The sequence below is a fragment of the Mirounga angustirostris genome, unplaced genomic scaffold (genome assembly GCF_029215605.1).
Source record: "Mirounga angustirostris isolate CCGP_5_RB_7025 unplaced genomic scaffold, mMirAng1.0.hap1 SCAF_14, whole genome shotgun sequence".
Lineage (NCBI taxonomy): Eukaryota > Metazoa > Chordata > Mammalia > Carnivora > Phocidae > Mirounga > Mirounga angustirostris.
In genome coordinates, this window is record NW_026991722.1 from 69,636,871 (window position 1) to 69,664,651 (window position 27,781).

Consider the following 27,781-nt stretch of genomic DNA (forward strand, 5'->3'; position numbering starts at 1 on the left):
GCGCGGCGGACCGGGCGGCGGGCGCATGGAGGGCGCGGCGGGCGAGCGGGCGCCGCTGCTGGGCGCGCGGCGGGGCGCGTTCGCGGGCCGGCGCGCGGCGTGCGCGGCCGTGCTGCTGACGGAGCTGCTGGAGCGCGCCGCCTTCTACGGCGTCACGGCCAACCTGGTGCTGTTCCTGAACGGCGCGCCGTTCGGCTGGGAGGGCGCGCAGGCCAGCCAGGCGCTGCTGCTCTTCGTGGGCCTCGCCTACCTGGTGTCGCCGTTCGGCGGCTGGCTGGCCGACGCGCGGCTCGGCCGCGCGCGCGCCATCCTGCTCAGCCTGGCGCTCTACCTGCTCGGCATGCTGGCCTTGCCGCTGCTGGCCGCGCCCGCCACGCGCGCCGCGCTCTGCGGGGCCCCGCGCCCCACGCGCGCCCGCAACTGCTCGGCGCCGCCCGGCCCCGACGCGCCCGCCCGCTACTGCGCGCCCGCCGCGCTCGGCGCGCTGGCGCTCGTCGGCCTGGGCGTGGGCGCGGTCAAGGCCAACGTCACGCCCTTCGGCGCCGACCAGGTGGGCGCCGGGCGCGGGCCCGCGGGGGGAGGGCGCCCTGGGGAGCGGGGTCCGAGGGCCGTCCGAGGGCGCGGCGCGGGAGGGCCCCCCGGGGCACGCCAGCAACGGCCGCACCGGCCCGGGCCCGGAGGACGCGGACGCCGGTGGCCGAAGCCGCAGGCATGAGTGTTTCCAGGCGGCGCGGACCGCGCGCGCGCAGCTCCCCAAGGCTGTAGGTCGGAGACCTGTCCGAGGCGGCAACGCGGAGGTAGGCGGTAGGCGGTAGGCCGGGGCCGGGGCTGCGGCGCCCTTAGGACACTTCGAGGCGTGTTGTCAGTGGAGCAGGAAGCCTTTGCGCGTCTGGCGTGCGGGAGGTACTATGATCTGATGTCCGTTTCTTTTTTTTTTTAAGATTTTATTTATTTGAGAGAGAGCATGACAGGGAGGAGGGTCAGAGGGAGAAGCAGGCTCCCCACTGAGCAGGGTGACCGATGCGGGACTCGATCCCGGGACTCCAGGATCATGACCTCAGCCGAAGGCAGTCGCTTAACCAACGGAGCCACCCAGGCGCCCCTGTAACATCTTCTTTTTTTTTTAAAGATTTTATTTATTTATTTGGGAGAGAGAGAATGAGAAAGAGAGAGCACGAGAGGGAGGAGGGTCGGAGGGAGAAGCAGACCCCCTGCCGAGCAGGGAGCCCGATGCGGGACTCGATCCCGGGGCTCCAGGATCATGACCCGAGCCGAAGGCAGTCGCTCAACCGACTGAGCCACCCAGGCGCCCCTGATGTTCGTTTCTAAAAGGGGCTTCTGGAGCGCAGGTGTGTGCCTGGCAGCTGAGGCCCCACAGCCAAATCTGGTCCACTTCCTGTTTTTGGAGGGCCCACAAGCTAAGAATGACAATGGCTTTCGGGTTGCTGAGCGTTCGGAAAAAAGCAGAGTCTTCTGTGACAAGGGAAAGTTTTGTGAAATTCAGATTTCAGCCTCCATAAATAAAGCTTTCTCCGAGCAGCCCTGCCTGTCGCTGGTCACACCGGGGTCCGTGCTGGGGCTGCTTTCACGCTGCCGCAGCAGAACTGGGGAGCTGTGACAGAGACTGGGTGTCTCCCAGAACCTGAAATACTTAGGCCCCGCCCCGTCCCAGAAGGGGTTCGTGACACGTGGTGTGGAGATGAGCGAGGGAAGTGATGACCACAGGCATGCCAGGTGGGAGTCGGTTACACTGGCCCACTTAGAGGGGTTTGGCCTCGGTGGACTCCGTGGACATGGAGGCGGCGGTGGGGTTTTGTGCTGATTCTGCTGCTGACCTGCTGTGCGCCAGGCCCTGTGCTCAGTACGTCATCAGTCCTCGTGACACCCCTGCTGCCGTCGTGCCCATTTTACAGATGACGAAACCAAGGCTTGAGAGGGTAAATCATTTGCCCCAAGTCACACGGCTGGTACGTGACTGAGCCAGGATGCAGGAGCCTGTCCTTTGAATCTGAGCTTTAAGTAAAGGACCCACGTCAGGCTACCCATTGCAACAAGGTGGCACCTTCTAATGATGTTGGGCATGATAGCTGCCTCATGTCCCGAATTCTTCCTTCTCTGCACCAGGAAATGTGCTTTACACCCTGAGCTCATTGGACCTCATGTGAATCTCGTACCCACTTTTCCAGAAAGGAGATGGAGGTACAGAGATGACTTCTTTTTGTTGTAGTGAGTGGTCAAGCCAGGGTAGTAGTCCGGGCCTGATTTCTTGATTGCTGCCTTAACCGTGGCTTCGAGATGGGCACCGTGCGACACAGTGCCATGGGGGCGGAGGTGGGTCTCCGGGCCCAGGCTCGTGGCTTCGGCCGTGGGTGCTGGCGGTGAAGGCACAGCATTGGCAGCATAGGGAAGCACCTTTCAAGACCGGCCACGTGGGTCATGAGCCACATCAGTGTTTGTCATGCTCCTCACTGTCCTTGTTACACTGCCTTATCTGAGCCTCAGGACAGTTTACGGACTGCACTTGTCTGTTTTACCGGAAGCGCCAGGGGAGAAGGTTTGAACTGCCCAGAACCTCAGCAGGGGAGTGGGAGCTGGGTTTGGACCCAGGCAGTCGGACTTCTGTGTGTGTTCCCGCCAGTCGGTAATGGACCAGCAATTAACGTTTCATAAAGGAATGCGTGGTCGTGTAGAGGGTATCGAGAATGCGTGACAGAACAGGAACTTTTTTGATGCATAATAACACTTGGACATTAAAAATGCTCTCTTCTACAGGATACCTAGCCTAATCTCTTCAAATACTTGTTTTTATTTGTATTTGTTTTAATTTTTCAGTGTGTTCAGTTAGCCAACATTAGAGTACCTCGTCAGTTTTTGTTGTAGGGTTCAACGATTCATTACTTGCATGTGCTCACCCCAACATGTGTCCTCCTTGGCTTTGTTTTTAGATTCACGTGGGGGGAAATGTCGTCATGTTGCAACTTACTTTTAAATCATTCAGCCTAAAGAGTATTTCATTTATAGCTACAGAAAAAGAAAACCAAGGATCTAGGTGAAGGGTATATAAAAGTGTATGTTTTACTATTCCTTCAACTTTTGCATGAGATTACAACGTCAAAGTACAAATTTGACATGTCCTCGAAGTGATGCACAGATAAAGTCGGTGGGGTCCCTCCGCGCACCAGCACATTCCTCAGCCGTGAGTGCTGGTATGTGCTACAGTGGGATGAAGGCTGGAAACACTATGCCAAGTGGTAGATCCAGACATGGAGGATTACATGCCCTTTCACTCCTTTTGTACAAAAGTGCCTGGAATGGACAAATCCATAAAGACTGGAAGAGGAGTGGTAGCCAGGGGCCAGTGAAGAGCGAATGGGAAGTGCTTGTGAAGGAACAGGATTTTTCGGTGGTGTGATGAAATGTGGAATTGCGTACTGCTTGTGGTTGCTCAAGTGTGGGCAGGCTCAAACCACGGGGTTGTACGTCTCAAAACGGTGAACTGTTTTGTATGTGGGCTGCATCAGTGACAAAGCGTTTAGAAGGGAAACGTTGGTGCCCTTCTGCCAGGGTGCTTGCTCCGCGGCCAGTGCTGCCGGCTTGGTGGAGGAGGTGTGGCTTCGAGACCCGTCTGGGTGGGAAGCCTGCCGGTCTGGTCCTCAGGGTGAGTTAGCTCCTCATCTCCTGGCTCTCCTTGTTCTGAGGAAGTCTATTTGTGTTTCTAAGGTACTTTTTATGCTTCTCTGTCACCCCCCCCCCCCTTATCTCTGATCTAGGGCCTTTAGGGAGTGTTCTAAATGAGATGAGCGGGGTCAAGCTCTGCAGTTTTGTGGGGGTCCGCTGGCTTAGGACAGAAGATGGGCCGCTAAAGATGCCAAGGTGATCCACGCTGACAGAAATCATGCCAGTGCCTTCATTCTCACCAGAGCTTCACCTGTTTCAAAGGTCACATTGTCCTTTCAAATAGCGAACTGAAAGAAGAAAAGCTTCCTTTACAGATGTAGAGAGCAAATGATACGTTTATTTTCCTAGTAGAAAAAAAGGGGCAGTCTTGTGCATTTGAGGGAATTTTTCCAAACCAGCAACTGTGGGACTTACTGTACTCGGCTCTGTGTTCTTTCAACTGGGCTTTTCTGAGCTGACTGGGGTGGCATCTTGACCAGTCACATGAGAGGCTGTTTACCCTCGCTTGGGGAGGGCAGAGGCCCCTGCGCGGGTGATGATGTAATGTGACTGGCTGCAGGCTTGCCAGCTCAGGGCACAGAAGCATGTGATTTGCAGTTTATAGGAGCCGGCTTCCCATTTGTAGAAAAAAATCACTGGTATGTAAAAAAAAATCACTGGTATGTAGTTATTTAGGGCCTTAGTAAGAGGCTTCGATTTCCAAAGTAACAGAAAATTTGACTTGGATGTTCAAAGCGGTTGACTGCCAAGTTCACACAGGACGATGTGTGCGGTGTCGTCACAGGTGACGAAAAGGGCCTGATGTACGTCGGCCAATTTGCATGTTGTCTGCGTTAATTTAGGTGTTCTGTTTACCGGCCCTCTTCGTTTTCAGGCTTGCTGAGCGCCACCCCCCCCCCCCATTACTGGTTCTTACATATTTAGTTATATTTTCTCTGTAACCATTTCTCTGCTTACGATTTTTTCTTTTCTCTGGTCTGTCTTTGGATAGTGTGAATATTTGCGTCTAGTTTAGTAACATTAATATGCTTTGTGTCCCCATGAAGAGCTCTCTCAGAAATAAGAGAAATTCCCAGGACGACTCATTCATTCTGTCCTCATGCCAGCATTTGGTCCAGGACCTCCATCCAGATCTAACATAGGCGGGAGGCGAGTTGGAAGTTCCTCCTGAGAACCTGTGGTTTATTTAAAACTCAGATTTTCAGGTTGTGATGCTGGTTACCATGTCATTAGCCCAGGCATGTCTGCTGACAACACAGTAGCCATACTTAATCATTTTGGATTAATTTTTTTTTTTCTTTTGAGGAGCATACAATTTTGACTGTTTTATACCTGCAATTTCAAAAAACAGAGGTTATGATATTGTATCAAGTTATATGACTGCTAACAAGGTGCTTTTTTGTATCTGGCACTTGGTTGTTTGGGCCCCCATTGAAAACCTTTGTGCTCTGCTGGTGGAGATTGTTCTGTGGAACATGTCAGATCTGTTCTGACAGAAATCAGCCTTTCGATAACTTGTAACATTAGGAGGAGACAACAGAGGTTCCAAGGACAGCAAGCCTAGGACCGTCTCTGTATGCGTCCCAGCGTCGGCCTTTAGCTAGTAAGCTTTTTTAGAAATGGTATGAGATCACCGGCTAGAGTGGAGTGGTGTCCGCGTAGACGTGGACGTCACAGGGAGAAGGGAAGGTGTGTGGGGCGCCTGCCCACACGTGGAGCGCCACCGGCACCGTGGGGCCCATCGCAGTGGTCCTGTGGGGAATGTTACCCGGTGCTTCTGCCGAAGTTCAGGAAATGAGTGGTTATTGAGCCCTCCAGGAATCTCTGTCCTTTCCAGCATGTCTCCTGATCCCTTCCATAGCCTTCCTGGACTGAAATAGCATCTAGTGTTAGTTTCAGTCTGGAATTTCGACCGTGCCCCAGATTGATCAAGGCGTGGAGCTATCCAGCTCTACAACTGGTGGTTCTAAAACTTACCTGTGAGTAGAGGTCGCCTGGAAAGTGTTTAAAAGGCCAATTCCTGGCCCCCAACCCCAGAGAGGATGAGTCGGTAAGTCTGGCCTGAGAGCCTTGTGAATCGGCACTTTTAGGGAGCATTCCAGTGTTTCCAGAGCAGGCGGTGGTGCTCAGATGTTACTTTGAGAAACTCTCTTGGATTTCTTGGATGTGAGCACACTTCAGAAAAACACTACGCAGAGAGTGTAGTGATTGAAGTTTAGGGTGCTCCTTTGTCGGGGATTCTGAGCGTATCTGTAAGCACCAGCTGATTGTGCTGCGTTTCTTACAGACTGCCATCATGACAGTGACCATAGTGCTTCGTTATACAGGCTTTTCATCTTTGCAGATTACCACGTTTCAAAGTCTGTTTCCTCCCTGTTGTTTTAGGTTAAAGACCGAGGTCCAGAAGCCACAAGAAGGTTTTTTAATTGGTTTTATTGGAGCATTAATCTGGGAGCAATCATTTCTCTGGGAGGCATCGCCTACATTCAGCAGAATGTGGGCTTTGTGACCGGCTACCTCATCCCAGCGGTCTGCATCGGCATTGCTTTCCTGGTCTTCCTCTGCGGCCAGAGCGTCTTCATCACCAAGCCTCCTGATGGCAGTGCCTTCACCTATATGTTCAAGATCCTGGCATATTCGTGCCGTCCCCAGAAGCGAAGCGGAGAACGCGGTCAGAGTGGGTGAGTGCCGAGCTGTGATCGTAGGCTCAGCCTAACCCGACTTCCCCAAGGCTGTGAAGGAAGTACTCGCGCATGTCTGACGCGGGCCCACGATGTGCAGGGCTCTGCGCGGTGGTTTAGAGTCTCGTGTCCGCTCGAGGCGGTGGTGTGGCATTACTGTCTTCCAGCAGCCGGATTCCGGAGCTCATGCTTTCAGTGTTTAACTTCCGCACCGAATTTCCTCTCACTGCTGATTTAGATGGACTTCTTGCTTATATAAAGATGTGGGAGGTAGGGGCACCTGGGTGACTCAGTCAGTTAAGTGCCTGCCTTCGGCTGGGGCCCCAATCCCAGGACCGTGCTCGGCAGGGAGCCTGCTTCTCCTCCTCCCCCTGCTCATGGTGTCTCTCTCTGTTTCTCTCTCTCTCAAATAAATAAAATCTTTCAGGAAAAAAAAAAAAAAAGATGGAGGTAGAAATCGGCAGAGATCATAGGAGAGACACTGTACGTATTGTGTACATTTCTCTGTGTATTCTGAAAAGCTCTGGAGTTCGTTTGAATAAAAAATCGAGCAGTTGCTTACTTTTGTAGGTACCTCTCTGAGCTCCTTAAACAGTAAGCTGTTGTTTCTCACTTGTGAGTCAGCAGCTGTGGGTCAGCATGGGCCCCATCAGCCCATGGTCATTGCAGCCGCTCTGTGACAGGAGGACGTAAAAGAATTTTGAGATGCAGGTAGGGGAACTACATCATCCGCTTTGCGTGGGACTTACCTGTTTTAGCACCAAAAGCCCCACGTCCTGGGGAAGTCCCGGGCAAACTGGGACGGATGGTAGGTCACTCTAGATGCATATTAATAAAGGCAAGTCCAGAACTTAGCCCAAGAAGAGACCTCAGCAATTTTAGGTATTTGTTGAAGCGTAATCTACGTGTAGTACAGTGCATCCCTCTGAGCTCTACAGTTCTGGAGTTAACGACAGCCTTATTTGACCATGTAACTGCAGTGTGGTCAGGATAGAGACTATTTCCATCACCCCAGAGAAATCCCTGGGACCCTTTGTAATTGACCCCCTCGGAATATCTTGATCAAACTAGGCATTCCTGAGGGGTGAGCGGTCCCCGAGCCAGAGGCTAACCGTTCAGCCGGAGGGAGCCTTCTGCCCCTTAGGGCAGCACGCTCATGGCTGGGTGGCCCTGAGTGCTGGAAGGTTCTGCAGGCCGACCCCCAGACCTGCCTCCTCGTGGCTGGTCTGCTTGTATCTTACATACGCCCTTGGAGTCACATGAATGTCTGCTATTTGCTTCCATGTGGGAGGTTTGAAGCTGTTCCAGAATAGCTCTTATGGCCCTGTCCCTTGGCTGCGGGCTACTGGACTCCTGGCTGTCCCTGCGCGGGGTTCCCGCAGATCCGCCAGCCACGCCTCAAGTCCCAGCGGCTCAGTGTGGCATTCAGACTCCTCATTCAGAACCACCAGTGGTGGCACTCCGCTGGGGAATGTTTACAAGTTCTGACAGTGCTACCTTGCTCTTGTCTGCCAGAGGCTCCCGGACGCCGACTCCCCGGCTCCCGACCGGGCGGAGGCGGGGTCCCGCTCGCGGACGCCGACTCTATAGATAGATTACTCATGAGCAAAATACAGCCTTTAAAGTTTCAGTGTGTCGGTGTGGGTGGTACCTGTAGACATTTCTGCAAGAGGACAGTTTTGGGTTCCGGATACACAAATGGCGTGACGAAAAAAATCTGGACTGACTTCTACTTAGGGTTAAGTTTGTTTTTTGGACAACTGGCAAAGTTAAGATAAAAAGGACTATCTTGTAGAGAGGTCGGTGTCCAGAGAATTCTCAAATTATGCTCTCATGGTACACAGAATCCGAGCTCTGTGACCTTGGGCAGGTGAATGGCCTTGCCAAGCCTGCATTCCCTTTTTGTACAGTGGGGAGCAGCTCGTCTCACATGATCGTTGTGAGGCCTGAGGAGCTGACGTGTACACAGCTCTCGGCGGAATGCCTGCCTGGCCCGTGATGAGAGCCCGGCTGATGTCAACTACGGCCAGGATGCTCTTGCAGAAAGTCGGCTCCAGAAATCTAGGCAAGTTAAGCGTCGCGCAGTGTCTCCTCCATCTGGCCCAGTTCTGGTTTCCTCCTGGCCTACGTTGATCTGTGTCCTGAAGATTAGTTTAACGCTCCTTTTACATGAGAAGTCCATGTATATCTGTTCAGTTCATCCGACGGAGTGGGAATAGTTGTAAACACTTTTCGAGATACATACCTCTTGAGTTGAGAGTCTGAGAATTAATGGACCGTCTTCCTGGGAGAAGACGGGTCCGGGGAGCACGGCCTCATGGAGCCGGGGCACTTTCTGGGTCCTGCCTGTGTTTCATGTCGTTTGTGTCTTTGGCTCCGTGTTGGACCCTTCTGTGTTGCAAAATAACACACTAACAGCCTGTGTGAGTTCGGGGAAGCACGCGGTGCCTGCAACTTAGTACTTCTCAGAGTATCTTAATGACGTGAGTAATGTAACCAGGAACACGTCGGAGTGATTCTGTGTGTAAAAATGGATTTGTTACTGGACGCTGACATGTTCTTAGAGAAGCACATGTAGTATGATGTAGTAAGTCAGAGAGCATCTGAACTAGGTATGTAAGGACTTTACATTTCCTTTTGGCCAAATAAAATAAAATAAAATTGGAGAAGCTGTGAATACTTTCAAGTGAAAGTATGAGTAGTATATGTGGAGTTTAGAGTTTTTCTTTGAGTGTAGTTTTCCTGATTATTTTCCTTACTAGATAAGCTACATATGATTAGGAGTAGTATCTTTCTAACTTTATTTATGTATCTCTAGCACCAGGTAGAACAGATCTGGGTGTGTAGTACGTGCTCAGTAAATGTTCGTTGAATTGAATTTAGTTGTCCTGTCTGACATTTGGCTAAAATATTAAGTTACAGTTTTCAGGTTTTTGGTCCCCCCCCCCCCCCACTCTGAATGTTCAAATGAAAAAATGTCATTGTTTTGAGACAAAAATGATTTAAAACAGTGGTCACTTAGTTGTAAATTGGATAGGCGTTTATAAACTAGAAAGCAGACCACTGTCATTTATATCTGAGTCCCAGAATTGGAAGAAGGGAAGAGTTCTTAATGGTAATTATTTATCTCCTGGTATTTCTGGCTTTAGAGAATAGTTGGCAAATGAAACAATTTTTTTTCTGTTTTATCCCTAACAATCTAAGAGCATGTATCTCCGTTAGAGTGTTGTGGAGCTATCCACTGGGACGTGTTCATTTTATAATTAATGAAACTGTCCTAGAGTAAGCGTGTGAGTGCAGCTGCTAACGCATGAGCCACGACCAGAAGGCTTGATTTTCTGACCATGCCTGACTCGTGAGCGTGAGGGTGAGGCCTGTGGCCAGGGAGCAGAGGGGCAGGCGACGTCCCCTGGGCCTGGGCCTTAGGCTCTGCAGCCAGGGCCCTCCGGGTCAAATCCCAGCCCCCGTTCTCTGGCTCTGTTACCTTGAGCACGTTCTTGACCCTCTCTGCGACCTGGCTTCCTCCTCGGTGCCTTGGGGCCAGTGAGACTATCCTGATGGCTCCTCCCAGGGTCGTGATCCAGGTTAACGAGCAAGCACCCAGTGCCACCAGCTGCCTGGTGACATCGTCGTGTTACCATCGCGATCGCAGCTTTCCCTGCCAGAACAGAACCCTTGCTCACGGGCCCATCAGTGGCTGCACTTTAAAGCAACAGCTTTAGTAACAACATCCATGTTATGGTTGTGAAGTTTTCACGTTTGAAAAAGCCACCCGACTCAAAATCCAAACAATCCAGCCCGTTTTTTTCCCCTCAGACGCTCATCCAGCGCTGTAGCTGATGTAGCAGCTAGCTTCAAGTGAAACCGCAGGCCTTGCTCAGTGTGCGTGATGGGAGCGGGGCGGGGAGACCGGCCGCGCCCTGTCTGTGGCCGCCTAACGTGGCAGGAGCGCAGGTGCGCTTCCCGGCGAGGCCCTCTGCTGGCCTCGTCCACACATGCGCAGTGCTTCCCGCCAGCCCAGGCTGCTGTGTTCAGTGCGCAGTTAGTGAGGAACAGGGGGGTGTTCAAGCAGATCAGTGCAGCGAGCTGGCTTCCTGCCTCCAAATGTAAATTGTTGCCACATACGTGATTTCTGGGGGTGGAAGAAAACTAACTCCTTCATTTTATCTCCCAAAGTGAAGGCCTTGGAGTCCTTCAGCACTCTTCTAAACACAGTCTGTTTGATTCATGTAAGAGGTCTCGCGGAGGGCCGTTTGCGGAGGACACGGTGGAGGACGTGAAGGCCCTTGTGAAGATCATCCCCGTGTTCTTGGCTTTGATACCCTACTGGACGGTGTATTTCCAAGTGAGTGGTGACGGCCGGGTATCCACTGCTTTCTGTCCCCGCACTCGCTTGGGTCGCCACCGGAGTGCAGGGGCACCGTGCTCTCCTCTGCGGAGTCTGTGGGATCTTGGAATCCTGTTTCCAGTCGTGGAACTCACTTCTGCTGAGTTAGACGTTTTGAGACCCTTTCCATGAGAGAAGCTAAGAGCGGGTGTGCTTCTGCTTTCCAGGCCCCACCTTTGGGCTTAATTGCTCTGTTACTTCTTTTCCAAAGTTGATCTCCAGATGACTTGTATGATGACCAAATAATCGATCTGTTTTCAGACCCGAGCCATGCACACCTCCTCACGGAGCGGTCTGGGGGTGGGCGGCTCGCTGGAGTGTTCCCACACATAACGGTCCCACTTTTTACACCCAGATGCAGACAACGTATGTTCTGCAGAGTCTTCATTTGAAGATTCCGGCGATTTCCAGAATCACAGCCACTCCTCATACGGTGAGAACAACTGAGATGATCTGAAAATTGTCACTTGGAGCTTATGTAGCAGGCGGGTGCCTTCCGCCAGTCGTAGGTCCTTCCCGAGGGTCCTCGGCTGCTCGAACCAGAAACATTCTCATTGGAATGGAACTTTTGCTTATTTTAGAGACTATTCTATTGGCCGTGTCGTTTCCTAGATCGTTGACAAATGTCAACCAAACACTAATCTTCCTACCTGACTTTTTTCTCCCTAAAAGCATAGAAGAACAAATGCAAATGCACTTGGAAATGAAAATCTTTTTCAGTTCCAGTGTCTTGAAACTGAGACTTTTTCCTTAGGAGGTTATACTTTGTATGAATGGACTCTTCTAGAATAAAGATTTTCTCAGGGCGCCTGGGTGGCTCAGTCGGTTAAGCGTCTGCCTTCGGCTCAGGTCATGATCTCAGGGTCCTGGGATCGAGTCCCGCATCGGGCTCCCTGGTCCGCGGGAAGCCTGCTTCTCCCTCTCCCACTCCCCCTGCTTGTGTTCCCTCTTTTGCTGTCTCTCTCTCTGTCCAATAAATAAATAAAATCTTAAAAAAAAAAAAAGAAAAAGATTTTCTCAGACATTAGTTATGAGGTGAGTGACTACTTACTCCTCCCGAGAACTAACCTTGTCTCGTGCGTTTCGATTCTAGTTCCCGGCGGCCTGGCTGACCATGTTCGACGCAGTTCTCATCCTCCTGTTAATTCCCTTAAAGGATAAACTGGTTGATCCCATTCTGAGAAGAAATGGCTTACTCCCGTCATCCCTAAAAAGGATCGCCGTTGGAATGTTCTTTGTGATGTGTTCTGCCTTCGCTGCAGGTGGGGAGGCATTTCTGTCTCATTCCTGGAGCTCAAAACTGGCGTTAGCAGCTGTGGGTGACTCGGAGCCCCATGACCGGCCTCTGGTCACGCTGCGTGTGTGCACCCTAAAAGAGGACAGATGTGGGGTGTTGTGAATGGATGCCGTTCACTTTCTGGTTTCCATTATGTGAAGGTTAAGATTTTCTTCCTAAGGCTCTGCTGTTTTTCTTCTAGAGCCAAAACTGGTAAAGTGCTCTGGAAGGTGACTTCTGGCTTGGATCAGAGGAGGCTTGTTCTCTCCCTTCTGATTGAGATTGTGGACGACTGTCTATTGCTGAATGGATGAATTTTTATTATCAGTCTCAAAGTCATGGGTTGACCCTTAGTGTTCTTAACTTAGGTCCAGAGTTGGCTTTGGCCTGCCCCTTCGTGTGGAGAAAGGTTTTATCAGGTCCAGGCTCATGACCAACCCCCACCCCCAGAGAGAGAGGGGATGTGAGCCACTGCCTGAAGCACCCCAATACTGATGAGGGGCGTTTTCATGATTCTTGCATTCTGAACTGTTAGGTTGGAATATCTTTTGATGAAGCTGAGGTACCGCTGACGTTCTCAACTCGCTCTGGAGTTCTTCCTTCATTAATATTTGAAAATCATTGAACCCTAAGACAGCTTAGTTATGTAACAAGAACAGAAAAGCTGATACTCCTGAACCAACTGTGTATCACCCACTGTTAGGAGGAATTTAATGTTAAGTACTGCTGAGACAGAATTTAATATTCTCCAGCAATGTTTCCCAGCAGCCTCCATGCACTGTCCCCAGAGTGAACATATTGATATAGTACTTAATAGGTTTAAAGAAATGAGTCCCTAGGCTTAAGAAATCTATATTCCAGGGACTGGGACATTTTAGAAGACAATTACATTTTCTCTTGATCAAATAGATAATTAAAGTGAGGTCGTGTCTGAATGAAGTTTTTACTGTGTGATCTGTTCATGATTCTGTTTCTCTTCCAGTCCTGTGGCACATGGGGAAATAAGAGCAAATAAAAACTAAATTGCAGTGGGGCTGTAATTGCGGGTCTCATTAAGCAGGATCAGAGATCATCAGGGCTGTTTGGAGTAACAGCTGCCGGGGTTGCTGTCTGTCTGTCCTGCCTCCCCTGAGCACCTACCATGGGCTCAGCTTTGGGCCCCGCAGCTCCCCTCTGTCCCTGTACCAGGGCGCCCTCTCTGCACCACGGCCACGCTGGTTACATGCCAAGGAAGGGGGGAGTCCTTGTTCTCTCCCTCTGGGAAGGGAGGTGTCCTCGGTTTTCAGGCATTTCCTAGGAGGTTCTGGGTTTGGGCTCCCTTAATACCGTCTTGTTTTTCGGTTCTTCTGGGGGTCACGCTGAGGACCAGGGAGGGCATTCCTGTGGTCTCTGCCCACGTTTGTGTAGGAGGCAGCTGACAGACGAGTGAGCGCTGAGACTACCCCGTGGGCATGGCATCCAGCCTTCACCAGTGCCCGCAGAGCACACGGCACTTCTCGCCCAGCGCTGGGCAGAACAGGCCGCGCTCTGTGGGGCCGCCCTCGCCCCTGGGGGGGCTGGGCAGCTAGTGTGGTCGCTCGGCCCTGAGGCCTCCGAGTTGGAATTGCTTTCTTAGAAATGGAAGGCATCCACTACGCTTGTGTTCTTAGATAGGGGAAGGGAGCCCCAGAGTCACTGCTTTGGAGATTTTAAGTATCTGGTACTTGAGTTAAGCACTGTTTATTAAATATAATGCACGCAGTTTTACTTCCAGCTCTAGCAAGTATTTAATTGGAACATTAATAAGCTTTGAGTAGAAATTGAAACTATCCTAGCAAACCAAGATTTTAATGGAAAGGAAACAGTTTTGGCTTTGAAACTTACTACCCTCCCCCGTAACCAGTCAATATCTTCCATTTAGAACCATGCCTGCTGGTAATGGGTTCATTCTTTCAAGTCTCTCAGCTGAGAATCAAGCAGGTCCCAGGGGTTTTTTCAAGTGTGCATTAAGAAAAAGGAAGTGTGTTCATTGGTTAGATTTCCTTTCCCCTTAAAGAACCGTGTGTGATACCCTTGAATTACTGGAGCAAGAGATGCTCACTGGAGGGAGGGTGATCTTGGAAGCATAAAGAAGAAAGTAAAAACCAGCCGTAATTTCCCTAGAGACGCTCACCATTAGGACAGTGTGAACCTGCCTGATCTTGTTTGTGTGTCTGTGTTCTTGCAAAAACGAAATCCTGTTGTGCAAGCTGATATGAGCCTGACTGAGAAAATAAGTGTCAGAAAAACCCTAAGAGTATAATAAAAGCTGAGCATGTTACATGTAAGGAGGGAAAAATCTGTATAAAGACAGATGAGCCATTGTGTGCGTGTGCACATGCACTCATAATTCCACCACCTTCGGAAATCTAATGACTATTCTGCGGGTGCATGGGAAAATTACATACATGGCATGTGGTGGATACGTTTCTATTTCCTTTGTCATGCTTTGAAAACCAGCCCCGAAGTATCATGAATATCCCTCCATGTCAGACGTTCCTCCGCAGTCCTCTGTGGTTGGGCGTCGGGGGTTGGGGTGCTTGGGCTCATACTCTGGGCATTACTGCGGTGGATTTCTGCAAGTGTAATCATGGCATCCCTTTAAGGCTTCGGATAATCTGACGGAGTTCTCTTCCAGGAAGGCCGTGACTCCGCCAACATCCCAGGCTGGTGGTGCCTACCCGTCCAAATGCCGGCCCCTCCGTCCCCCTTGGTGGTGTCATGGGTGCTCGTCACTCGGGTGTAGGTGGGAGTCTGCGTAGCCTTCAGGGCCAGAGAGCACCCTGAAATTGGGGCAGAGCCTGCTGAGAGCCTTTTCCTGGCTCGTACCTGGCATTAGTTAAGAACCACTGGTCCACAGCAGGTTTTCGAAAATTGGTATCACGTAGGCGATCCACGGTCATGACAGACACACAGAGAAGAGCCGGGAGACCCCAGAGCATCCGTAACCCACCCCCATCAGGGTGACCACGTGATGTCTTCCAAGGACATTAGCTGTTACAGCTAAATTCATCTTTTTTTAAATAGAAATGAAAGTATTCAGTTTATAACTTAACTGTTCTTGTGTATTATGTACATACCATTTTTTCTTTGTCAATTACACATGTAAATCATGGTGTTTAACAACTATACAATCTTCCGTTGTTAAATACACCGTCAGTTCTTAGACCAGTCCTCTCTCAGTACACGTGATGGCCAACTCCAGTCTGTCCGCACGTCAGACCCGCTTGTGCACGCGCCCTCATCCGTCCACATGTCTGTCCTCGGCTTTCTGTCCCCTCGGTGGGAAATGTTCAGGCCACAGGCACAAGTTCTAGCTCCCTTGTCAGTGCTCATTACTTTTTCTGTGAATCTCTTCCCTGAAGGATTTAAACGGGTATGTCTTCGTTTTGATGTATGTTAGGGTGATGGTGATTCCCCCCTACATTATCAGTCCTCAGATTCTGTGTACAGTTATGCCCTGTGGCATTTTGTACCGGGGTTTTCTTGTTCATGTGGACGGCGTAATCAAAACTTTCATCGGAGGAGTATCATTTCCAGTGTTTTCATGTTTTCTTGAATTTTGTTTATGGGATCTTGCAGTTTTATGCGTTTCTTCATTTTAGGTCCTGTGCATTTTGTGTTAGGTTTTTCCTAACTACTTGATGTACTTTTGTTTGCTCACATAAGGGATTGTTAAAAATTCTGAGTTCAAATGAATTCTTTTCAAACGGTCATTTGTTTTCTTCAGATAGCATGGTTTCCCTTCCTGCCTTCACGGTGATCCTCCCTCCCTGTGTTTCTGTTGGGTGTTGGTGGGACTGTGTGCAGCACTGGGAGAGCTGGTGGTGATGGAGAGCCCGCCCCCGCCCCTCCCCCCCGGACTCTGTACAGGGCGCCTCCAGGGCAGCTCCCGGGGAAGCTCAGAACTGGAGTTTGAGATACATATTCACGGTTCTGCTAAATTTCTAACCTTTATTTCAATTTTACTGAGTGTTTTTGGTAGAAATGAATGTCAGATCTTTCTCCAGTAACATTTTGGTTTCCAAGAGGACTGCATGCCCCCTCCCACCCCGGATATTGATGTTTTTTTAGTTATATTAAATTCCTGATGCTCATTCCTGCGTTTCTGAAACATGAGTTTTTCCAGAGGGCTGACTTTGCTTGCAGTCTGCTATTTTATTCACACCTGCGTGCCTCCATCCCTAGTTGACATCAGTCTGTGGTTTGGTTTTGGGGTCGTATAGCTTCATAAAAGGAGTCGGTAGACCCCCAATTTCTGTGGGCAGGAGAGTATTTCAGCCTGGGAAGAATTATCTTTGCGCTCCCCAGGTCTTTGCATAGAAAATCACATGAGCCCATTACTCTCTCAGGAGAAATGGGGTGATGTTTTCACCTTTTTCTCAGTTTTGTGCAGATTGTGTTTTCTCTTGAATCACTTAAGTGTTTTTTTTTAAATGTCCCAAGTAAACCATTCATTTTATTGAGTTTTAGAAAAATTATTGGACTGGAGATAAAAATTGTCTTTTAAATAATCTGTTGTATTTCTTTCCTCATTTCCAGTTTCGTGTATTTATGTGCTTTTTTTTTTAATTAGGCTTGCCAAAACTATATGTATTTGATGATTTTTCCATAGGACCTCTTGAATTTATTAATTTGACTTTCTCTGTGTCTTCTAACAATAGAGAATAATTAAGATACAATTTCTCTCTATTGCCTTGGGTTTGTTTTGTGATTTTTCTCTCTCATGAGTTAGATTCATTTACTTTTGCTGCTTCTTCCCTGTTTAATAGTGGAAACTGTAGAATGGCATGAACTTGCCTGTCACTGCTGCTTTGTCAGGTCTCATGTGCTTGGATTTGTTGTAATTTTGTTGTTTTCTAAGACTACTGAACCTGGGTTTTACTTCCTTTATGACCCACGAGTAATTCCAGAGAACCGTTTCCCTCGTACTGATGTTCACCCATTGGTTAGTGATGCTTCGACTTACTGTGGATTTGGGAGAGATCCTGCATTCGGACTTCAGGCCCTCCTTTCTGGCCTGATGGCGCTTTCTGCAAGTGTTTGTAGGGAGCCGAACAGGATGGTTCCTCTGTTGGAGCGCCATCCTCTGTGTTCATCAGACGCGTTCCAGCAGGAGCCTGGCACTCCAGGGCCTGCGAGGGGCCTGGGGGTCCCGTGGATGAGCGCATGGTCCAGTAGTATATGGTGGTGTGTGCATCGTCTGGTGATCGGGACCCAGGTTCTGCCCACGCCCTCTCTCAAACGCTGTGTGGGTCACCCAGAGTGACCCCGTAAGCACTGACCTTTGTGTCCCCTCCGTTCACCGAGTCCTGAGCCGTGTGTCGTGTCCACGGAGGCCAGGGCTTGCCTTTGGGCCTCTGGATGGCGACCCTTGCTCCAGACGAAGCCTTGGTGGTTTTTGTCTGCTTGTTCTGACAGGGACTCGGAGGGGTGTGTGTGTGTCACAGCGTCACGGGTTTCCGTCTTCTCCGGGGTTAAGTGTGTCCCCGGGGGAGGTGGCGCACGTGGGGTCCTGAGCCCGAGCGTGTGGCCAGAGTTCGCGCTGCTCACGTTCCAGAGCGTGGTGCCGTTAGTGTCTCGGTTCTGAGCAGAATAAACGCCGTCGTGCCTGCGAAGCCGTGGGCAGAGGGCCTGCGGGAAGCGCAGCGCACCTGGATTTCCTGTGCCTCTTGAGTCTTGGGCCCTGTCCTGTGGCGTCGCTCTTCCTCTGCCGGTCCTTCCCCCCCGCCCCCGCGGTGCTGCTGTGCCTTCAGCCTCGTCCTGCCCACGGCCTCGGGGGCCTTGGGTTCGCTTCCGCCTCTGCAGAGCCGCCACTCACTGAGGAGTGTGCTGCCTTGGCTGTTCGGGCACCTTCCTCCACGCTCGTGCTGATGCTTCCTTGTTAGCCCCCTGCTGTCACCTCGCGACAGACCTCGCGACGGCCTGTTCCGGGGCCTCGGTGCTGGCGGCCCCCCTTCCTCCGCTGGCAGCTTTGCCGGTACTGCTCCATCCCCGTCGTCGTCTTCGCAGCTCCTCATCCCCCTTCCCCCCCCCACCGCCGGCCTTGTGCTCTGTGTCCCCCTGGCCAGCGCCCCCTGGTTCTGCACGGCGTCCGCATCATGGCTAAGACCACAGAGCAGGTCGTGTCCCCAGGGGCACCCTCCACACCCCTCACACGCACACACGTCCTCTCACCTGTCCGGCCTTCCCTGTGGAGAAGAGTGTTTTCTCCAGCTTGTTGTCAGGGCCGGTTGAGAGGGTCCTTCCTGCAGACCCAGCTGCGCTAGGATTGCTCCAGAACCTTTCAGCGCCACGCTGGTGGCCGAGGCGGTGTCCTAACAGTGGGAGGGGAGCCTCGGCTGACCCAGAGGAAGCAGGCCACATTCTGTCCCGTGCCCGCAAGCTGTCACTTGTGGATAAGGCCCTTCGTGCCACCACCAGCGTCCTGGCAGAGACAGCCACGGGCACTGCCACGCCCCAGAGGCCCCGGCTAGAGCAGCTGGGAGCGCCAGGCTGGCGGCTCGGCCCACCCCGGTCTGCCCCCACCCGGGTCTGCCCCTGCGCTTCCTGCTAGAGGACAGGGTGTGGGGGTTGGGGTCCCCTCCACGCGCCTCCAGGGAAGGGATGCAGGTGTTTCTGATGGAGGTGAGCCAGAGGCCTGTCCTTACCTTGCTCCTTGGATACAGTCTTCGCGCTCTCCGTGCTCTCCTTGTTTGGACATTTCCTGTGACCTGTAGCCTGGGGCAGATTCCAGAATTTGTCTTCCCGTCCTCCTGTTACTGGTAGCCTGGACCTTTCTCGTTCTCAGGTTTTAAAAGGGGTATTTTTAATAGAGTCCACTGCCCTCTCCCAGACAGCTGTCGTCCTCGTGCTCACGGTTTTGAACACGTGCGTTTGCGTAAATATTAAATACTAGGCCCGTTACCCCGTTCACAGAGTTCTTGAGAGACAAACCCGGTGACCTCTCTGACCTAAGAACTTGGAGCTACGGCTGTTGCTTTTAAGCTTTACTCTGATTGGTTTATTTTTTGTTTTACAAGGTGTGGCTGTTGGTGCTCTTGCTCATTTCCCCATGTCCTTTTGTTGCCCGACAAATGACCAGTAATGGAGAGGGATCGCAGGGCTGCTGAGGGTGCGGGCTGTTCGCCGGGTTTCATCCGGGAAACTCGTATTGTCAGCCATGGCCGGGGTTGTAGTCGGAAGGGTAGCAAGTCAGTGGGCCAGCCTAAATCCGTCACCATGGCAAGAAAAACATCTCAGGACCCACTGCCCCCTGACAATGTGGGTGCCTTCTTACTCTCCTCACGCAGGGCTGTGTGACAGCCGGCGTGCAGGTGGGCTATCTAGACGTCGGAGGCTTACATCACACGTAAAGACCCGCCTGACATATCTGGTAGGATCAGAGAGTAACTAGGAAGCTGGGAGGGGGCAGTCCTTTAGGTCGGGCGCCTCCTGGCCTCTGTGTCACTGGGCCTTGCCCTTGTACTTCTCACAGTAGTCAGTAAGCATCTTGTAGCAAGTGTGTAGTGTTTCAGTTTAACTGCGAATGTTAATGAACAAGTGTTCTATTAACCTACTTATGAATTCTAGGAATTTTGGAGAGCAAAAGGCTGGACCTTGTTAAAGAGAAAACCATCAATCAGACCATCGGAAAAGTCGTGTATTACGCTGCTGACCTGCCGATATGGTGGCAGGTCCCACAGTACGTGCTGATTGGCATCAGTGAGATATTCGCCAGCATCGCAGGTGAGGCTTCTCTCCCTCCGGGGCCTGGGGCTGGCAGGGTCCGGGAGGAACGGGGGGCATGAGTAGAACACACGGAGACACGAGGGGCCTAGTGCCCTTGTGTTTCGTGGCAGCAGCTGTGGTTCAGAACGTGAGTCCGTAAGTACAGCGATGCTGTGGCTGAGGTTCGCATTTCTGGGTATAAAAACAGGGTTCCCAGAGACGTTCCCAGGACTTGTCCGCTCCCGCGGAGGCGCCAGCAGAGACAGGAGGAGGAAGCGGCTCTGGGTGGTTCCTCCCAGGTCGGACTCTTCCTAACCACAACTCTGTGGTTCTGCCGTGGCAGCCCAGCCGCTGGCTGCCACCAGAGCTCTGGGTGTGTCGGGTCGGCTTTATGAAGGAGGCAGACCTGTTGGCGCAGGCCTCTCTCCTGCAAGCCGTGTCCTGTGGGGTGTGGACAAGGCAGTGTGTGCAGACCCGTTCCCAGCTGCCGGAAGGGAGGGACAGAATTAAGGATGACCAGAGCCGGATGGATTGTGGGGGGCTGCCGGCGGCGGTTCCCCTCCACACCTGTCATCAGACTCCTGCAGAATGCGCTCCTGACCGTGAAGGAAATGAATAGAGCGGTCTTTTGTTTGCAGTTCATTGTAAATCTCCACGTATAGTTGTTATAAAAATGTGAATTTATGGATGTCCGTGTTGAAATAATTTTAAAATATATTGTCTTTAAGATAGAAGTCTTAAAAGGATCCCCATCTTAGTCTGTATATGTTGTTTTCAGACCCTCCTTAGTTGAGAACATAGAAGATTGCTTCTTTAACCACATAGATCAAGAAATACAAGAGCTGACAGGTCAGATGTTACTGTGAAGTTTGAGAGCAAGGACTTGACTTTTTGCTCCATGACTTACTTGAAGGACTGTCCTGGTGAATAGAAGGGGCCCCTTGATTTCTTGACCTTGTGTTAAATACAGTCTTCAGACTAGGGAAGAGAGCTGCCCTGCTTACCTGAGACCCCACGTGGGGCCCCGTGCAAATCTGCCATATTTAGGCAGGGGCACTGTCAGCCCACCTCTCACAGAAACAATCTTCTTCTTCCTATAGGTCTAGAATTCGCCTATTCGGCCGCCCCCAAGTCCATGCAGAGCGCCATAATGGGCTTGTTCTTCTTCTTCTCTGGCGTCGGCTCGTTTGTGGGCTCTGGACTGTTGGAGCTGGTGTCTATCAAAGCCATCGGCTGGATGAGCAACCACACAGACTTCGGTAAGGGCCGCACCGTCTGTTTGCACACGGCCATTGGCAGAACCCGGCGCTCGGGTCCCAGGGCGTGTGGTGTTACTGGAGCTCGGCTGCCCCAGAGCTGCCTGAGACGCCCCCCTGCCTGATCCCCTACGTCCTTGTGAGTTTGCAGGGGCGCAGGTGAGCCTCTGTCTGTCCCGGGGCCAGATCGCCTCCGCCACACGGGCTGGGTCTGTGGGGCTGCAGCTGCTTCCTCAAAATATCTTCGATCAGTAGCGGTACCAGCAGGTTCTCTTTGTTTACCTTGGTTTGTATTTGGTTTTCTTTTCCAGACAGCACCTTTAAACTTTCTGCTGTTAAAGACGTAGATAGAGAGTAAGCTCCTTTCTTGAGCCACAGCAGTGACTCGTGACCGTCAGGAGGGGATTTTATCGGCCAGGAGGTGGCATGTTGGGGCGCTGAGCAGAATCACTCACAAAAGAATTTTGCTGATCCCAGATTTATGGTACCTTTTAACTGGACTCACGAGATGAAGGTTTCTTTCTTCTGTTTTGCCTGTGAAAAGAGCCTTAGTACTTGTTCAGTTGTGCAGTATTTACTTGGGTCCAGGGCCCTTAGCCGTTTGTCGGTCATAAATCCACTTGGAACGCTGATGAAAGCCTGGGGACTTTCCCCAAGAAAATACAGAATTCCAAAGGCCCTTCCCTGACTAAGCTAACCTTCCCATCCTGAGGGGTGAGTTTAGGGCTGTGGAGTCTCAGTGTGGCTTTCAGAAACCACAGCCGCCCCTGCAGCTCCCAGAGGCCTGGCCACACTGCGTTCGGCGGGCTCGGACCTGGTTGTTCCGAAGAGAGCAGGCAGGTCTGGGGCTTTGCTGTTGACTCCCAGGCCCCTGGGAGGGTGAGCGGCTGTGGAATACAGAGCAGGGGCACGGTGGCTCCTGGGAATTCTCACGGGTTCTTGGCGGCCCATGATCTGTTTTTCTGGGCATGGGACCGACCTTCTTCAGAGGAAGCCTTGCTGCAGGTCAGAACTCCATGATCCTTCTATTTCTTTGTCTTATTTTTCAGCGTATCTTGAAGGATTGATTAGTTTTGGTGATTTCCATTAATTGCTTTCCAGTGATTTCATCCCCTTGTCACTGACTTAGTATCTCCAGCTTTACCATCATTCGCCCTCATGTCTCACAGGGTAGCGTCCAGCTCCTCACTGTGAGGCTCGTCTCCGGTCCTCGTGTCCCTCGCACACACGCAGGGCTTGCAGCTGGTGTCATTTTCAGAGCAGTGTGTCCTACCACAGCCCCACACCATGTCCAGTGCTGTCCTTGTTTTCACACCAGGAAGGAGAGTCTCAGCGAGCTGTGCTTGCAGCCCCCAGGGCCCCGCAGCTCGGTTGGCACGGGGAGGATGCAGATGTGGGAAGCGCGCAGCCGGCCAGGCAGCTCCCTCCCAGCGCCCTCCCACCTGGGGACTTGGGGAGAGAACGGGACCAGGTAACCCCCCCACACACCCAGATAACGTCTTGCTTCAGTAGAGGGGGCGGCAGGTGCCATCCTGGGCGCCGTCTGTGCTCTTCCTGGCTCTCTGCTCTTCCGGTCTCTCTGCTCTTCCGGTCCTTCCCTCTGCACTTGTGTTCAGGTTCGGATGAAGCAGGTGGCGTGGAGCTGGCTGAGCATCCCACGACTGATGCACCGAGTGGCTTCCTGCATAGTTACAGAACTGTGGTGTGGAGGAAGGGGCCCTGCTCTCTCACCATTGCTCCCTTCCCTGCCTGTTCTCCCGTAGGCTGGGTGTTCGTCATCATCATCATCACTTAGATCCGGCATAATTCAGACTGTTAGGCACCCCAATCTTTTTTTTTTAAGGATTTTTTTTTTTTTTTTTTTTTTTTAAGATTTGGTTTACAGAGAGTGCACGAGCAGGGGGAGGGCAGAGGGCGAGAGGAAGAGAATCCCCAAGCCAACTCCACGCTGAGTGGGGAGCCCGAGGTGGGCCCAGTGCATGACCCTGAGATCATGAGCTGAGCCCAGATCAAGAGCCGGACACTCACCTGACTGAGCGCCCCTAAAGCATACCAATCTTAAGTGCACATTTCGAAATGTTTTTACTCCAGATCAGGATGCAGGACCTTTCGGGAGGCTTTCCTGGGGCCTGCTGTAGTCAGTCCGCTCACCACCCTGCTAGGTCCTTGCTGCTGCGACATTGGGCACCGTGGACGCCTTCTTGTTTCTGCTCCGTGATGGCCGGCTCCATTCCACAGTTTCGTCTGGGAGTCATCGCCTGTAATCTGTTCTTTCTTATTCTGGGGAGTAGCCGGTGGATGAGTCAGTCACAATTCATTGATCTGTTCTGCTCTTGCTGGGTGTTTGTGATGTTTCCAGTGTGAGGCTGTCATGAGTAAAGCTGCTGGGGACCTTCTCACACGTATGTCTGGGGGGGGGGACGTGTGAGCTCATTTTCCGGGGCCCAGGAGTCTGTCTTATCATAAACAATCTCCTAGAGTTTACTGTCTTTAGGTGCGATTGTTCTTCGGTCTGTGAAGATGCCCAAGGAAGCACAGAGTTAATTGTGGTTTCTGAATACTCTTCCTAATCCCACACAGGCCGACCCTAACAGGGAAAACTGTAGTTCTCTTGGCACGCCAGCTTTGAGCTTCAGAAGTTGTAAGATTTATTTACATCTTTATTTGAGAGAGAGAGAGAGTGTGTGCCAGAGGGAGAAGCAGGCCCCCCAGTGAGCAGGGTTCCCGATGCGGGACTCGATCCCAGGACCCTGAATCATGACCTGAGCCGAAGGCAGACATGTCACCAACTGAGTCACCCAGGCGCCGGAGCTTCAGAAGTTTGAAATGACTCCTTAATTTGGGGAGATTCATACTTCAGTACCTGCACGTGGAATGACATCACCGGTGTCCCCGACAGCAAGCTCGTCCGGTTCCGTGGAGCTAACACAGCAGTGGCCACGGTGAGGCCTGGGATCCACGGAGGCTGTGCGGGCCTCCCAGTGCCTGGGACGGAGCCTGGCATGTGGTGGGGACTCAGTCCCTGTTCCTTTTTTTTTTTTTTTTTAAGATTTTATTTATTTATTTGACACAGAGAGACACAGCGAGAGAGGGAACACAAGCAGGGGGAATGGGAGAGGGAGAAGCAGGCTTCCCGCAGAGCAGGGAGCCTGATGCGGGGCACGATCCCAGGACCCTGGGATCATGACCTGAGCCGAAGGCAGACGCTTAACGACTGAGCCACCCAGGCGCCCTGACTCTTCCTAATTTATTTTTATTTTTATTATTTTTTTAAAAGATTTTATTTATTTGACAGAGACACAGTGAGAGAGGGAACACAAGCAGGGGGAGCGGGAGAGGGAGAAGCAGGCTCCCTGCTGAGCAGGGAGCCCGATGCGGGGCTCAGTGCGGGGCTCGATCCCAGGACCCTGGGACCATGACCTGAGCCGGAGGCAGACGCTTAACGCCTGAGCCACCCAGGCGCCCCTCAGTCACTGTTCCTAACTACCTGTTGTAGATGGTCTGCTAGAAATTCAGGTATTACCAGATCCCTTCCCAAACCGATCCACGTGGGAAGTCATTGTTTTCTGCAGCCTGCTTGAGCCTTGTACGAATGTGTTATATCCACCATTAACTGTGTTTATGAATACAAGCAGTGTGAAACGTTGGTGTTAGTATGTGTTCAGACACAGAAGGGAAGTTCTAGAACAACCCAGTTTCACAAAGCCCTTCAGGCGAACAGAAGTCTCGACTGTTTAATAAGCAAATCAGAGAGCTGCGTTCAATGCACGAGAGAGAGCACAGCTCTGGAGACACTGCCGACCAAGTACATGTCTTCGCTCATCTGTCGAGAAATGCGTCACCCTTTTTAGTGGGTGACAAACGGTGTAAGTGGTAGGACACCTGTGGGCCATGGTGATGGGGTCAGGCTTTGTAGGGAGCCCAGGGCAGCGTGCTGTGAGCGGCTCTGGATGTTCCAGTACAAACATCATATTTTCTGCACACATCCTTCTTGCTTCTCCACACTGAGTGTTGTGGTCAGTGGTGCCCTTGAGAAACTCCAGCAGAAAGACCCCAGCTTACGGACTTGATGGTCCTGGACCCACGTGTACAGTAAGGACGGTAACAGGAGGGCGATGTAAAGCCTTCGTATGTCCCGGGTCCTGTGCAGGGTCCGGTACCCACACGTTTACTCCTCACACTGACGCCAGCAGCTGCTGTGTCCCCCGTTTCACAGAGCGGGGAGCAGCCCGGACGTGGCAAGCCGGTGGCTTTGAGCTTTGTTGGTTGAGCTTCCGCGTCTGTGTGTGTAACCTCTTCAGCCTGGTTGGGATGTATTGGGAACTAAACGGAACAGTGCGTGTGAAAGGCCATGCTTAGTGCTTGGGGCAGAGTGGAGCATTGGGTATGTTAGCCATTGGGACGACGTGTGCACCCATATCACCTCGAGGATGCTAAAACCTGAACTTTGGGGGAAAATTTTAAAAATAAACTCCTGTCTTCCTATATAGTATGTAGAGTGAATGTCAGCTGTCTGCCCTGGCTTGTGACGGGCACACACGAGGGAGGGTGCTTACCGTCCAGGAACTGCTGACCGGCACAGGACACCCGGAACTCCGCACTGGACGTGGTGTCCGGGCTGTCCCGCAGTGTGGCCTTGATAAGTGCCCAGATTCTGGACCCGAGCTGCGGAGAACATCGCCTTCAGGATCGGCCTGGGGGTTGGTCCTCAGGACAGCAGTGCGCGCCGGGCCAGCCGGCAGCCCCCCAGCGGCGAGCGCCGCAGGAGGAGACTGGGAGGAAACACCGTTCCCTCCAGTACCTGCTTCTGAGGGGGCGGGAGCACAGGAGCGCGGTGTGTTCTCCTTCCGCGGACTTTCTGTACTGGAAAAACTTAAAGCCTCTCTCGACATTGTGTCGCAGAACACGGTGACGCGCTCCTCGTTCACTTCGGACGGTTCTCTACAGCCGCCGCATGGATTCTCGGGCGGGTGTGGTCAGAAATAGGTCTTGTCGCCGCGCTCCTGGCCTCATCCTTCCGTCGTCCGGTGGGGAGACGTTTGAGGAGCAGGGGGGCCCGTTCACGGCAGAGACCCCAGCCCGGAGCCCGTGGTAGAGACATAGCTGGCTTCAGAGCGGCGTTTGCGGCAGTTGTAGAAGCAAAATACTTGTGTGTTTTGAATTACAGAGAGATGATTATTTTCTTCTCTCTCTCCTTTGTTTTTTAAGTCACCCTGACCCTGCTAGGAACCAAACTTAACAGATAAAGTCTTGAACAGTCCCTAAGTGCGGCTGACGGGCTTTCTCCTCGTTTCTCCGCAGGCAATATTAACGGCTGCCATCTGAACTATTACTTCTTTCTTCTGGCCGCGATTCAGGGAGCCACCCTCCTGCTTTTCCTGATAGTTTCTGTGAGGTACGACCAGCAGCGGTCGCGAGCCAACGGGGCGCCTGCCAGCAGGAGGACCTGACGTCCCCGAGGCCACAGCCAGTGGACTGAAGGCGGCCGTGCGCTGAGCAGGAGAGGCTTCTCCCACTTCCTGAGCACGCGCGTGTCCCTGGATTGTCTCCTCTTCTCCCAGATGAGCTGGGTAAGTGCCTTTCCGTGGTTCCCCTCCCGGAGCAGACGCGGGCTCCTCGTCCGGACCGCCGTGAACCCCTCGGACGGAAGCCCGCGGCGGAGCTGCCGGGGCCTCGGGAGACCGTGCGTGTCAGTCGGCGTCCTGATGTCTTGGACACGGGTTACCGTTTCCTCCCTGCAGACCATATGAGCTCACTTTTTTTTCCTTTTTGATTAATAAACATTTCCTTATCTTGAGGAATGTGAGGGCTTTTTAAGAGCTAAAAGTCGATGCCGCAAAGATCTTGTGTACAGGTCACGTTGACAGTTTCTTTCATAAGCCGCCAGTCCCACCATTGTCCTTGTCGGTGCGGGCTGGTGGTGAACATACTTCGTCTGCTGCTTCAGAAACAACTTCTCTTTTCAGCGATTGACATTGAATTTTTTTCTTAAGAAAGAATTCGCATCAGGAAATACTTAAGACCGTGTGTCCTATCTCAAGCTACAAAACAGCGTACAGGGTATTTGAAACCTCGCCTCGTCTGTCCTTCTGGGTCATTTCCTTCTGGACACCACTGAGGTTGAAGACCAGTCATGGAGGAACGTTAGGAACCGTGGCTTGGAACAGAATCCGTGTCACTTGAGACCGTTGGCAGTGTTCCACGTTACCTGTGGACTCGAGCTGTGTGATGTCACCGGCTTCTGGATTGTTCTTTATTGGACGCGGGGGCTCGAATGTTGTTAAATAAACTGTTGTCTGTCTGTTGCTGTATTTTCGGCGTAACTTTATTTTCAAAGCCCCTCAAATGTGAGACCCGTTAACTACTTCATGGGGGTCGCAAACTGCCACGTGGGGGGTACAGTTTCCCGAGTCAGCAGTTGACAAAAATTACAGTATCACCTGTTCCTGTCACAGCTCTTTGATTTCTCCCACATAGTGATTCTTGCACTTGCTCTGTATTAAAAGTTTTATATCTGGAGGAAGAAAACACAAAAACCCCTGCACTGTTGTTTGTTTGTAACACACAGTACAGAAAACGACAGGGAGATCCTGTGACTGGTGGAGTTCGGGCAGAGTGAAGACAAACAACTGTCCTCGGGGGGATTGATGCTGTGAGTTTGGGTTGAAAAGCACCAATCCCACAAATACAGATTCCACTAGAGATACAATTTATGTTTTCAGGATAGACTGAAAACTGTTAATCCATACTGTCAAAAATACGTTCTCTCTGTTGA

The 27,781-nt window shown here is 51.9% G+C and overlaps 1 protein-coding gene across 3 annotated transcripts; it reads left to right on the forward strand.

Annotated features, from left to right (window-relative positions):
- On the forward strand, positions 1-27,313 carry SLC15A4 (solute carrier family 15 member 4). Of its 3 annotated transcripts, none has more exons than XR_010407383.1 (9): positions 1-550; positions 6,064-6,359; positions 10,536-10,704; positions 11,102-11,179; positions 11,840-12,008; positions 19,613-19,768; positions 20,851-21,009; positions 26,308-26,576; positions 27,000-27,313. XR_010407383.1 is itself a non-coding variant. In XM_045887848.3 (8 exons), the coding sequence occupies exons 1-8, from the start codon at positions 26-28 to the stop codon at positions 26,454-26,456; spliced, it is 1,701 nt and encodes a 566-aa protein (XP_045743804.2). In that variant the 5' UTR covers positions 1-25; the 3' UTR covers positions 26,457-27,313. The 3 variants fall into 3 exon arrangements, 1 of the variants encoding a protein (XP_045743804.2); XR_010407382.1 differs by having other exon boundaries at positions 27,004-27,313; XM_045887848.3 differs by having other exon boundaries at positions 26,308-27,313.
- Positions 27,314-27,781: the final 468 nt, after the last annotated feature.

Coding starts and splice junctions, on each gene's coding strand:
- SLC15A4 (XM_045887848.3), top strand. CDS start 26: ATGGAGGGCGCGGCGGGCGAGCGGGCGCCGCTGCTGGGCGCGCGGCGG. Junction 10,705..11,101: donor ACTGGACGGTGTATTTCCAA/GTGAGTGGTGAC, acceptor TTTTACACCCAG/ATGCAGACAACGTATGTTCT. Junction 12,009..19,612: donor GTGTTCTGCCTTCGCTGCAG/GTGGGGAGGCAT, acceptor TATGAATTCTAG/GAATTTTGGAGAGCAAAAGG.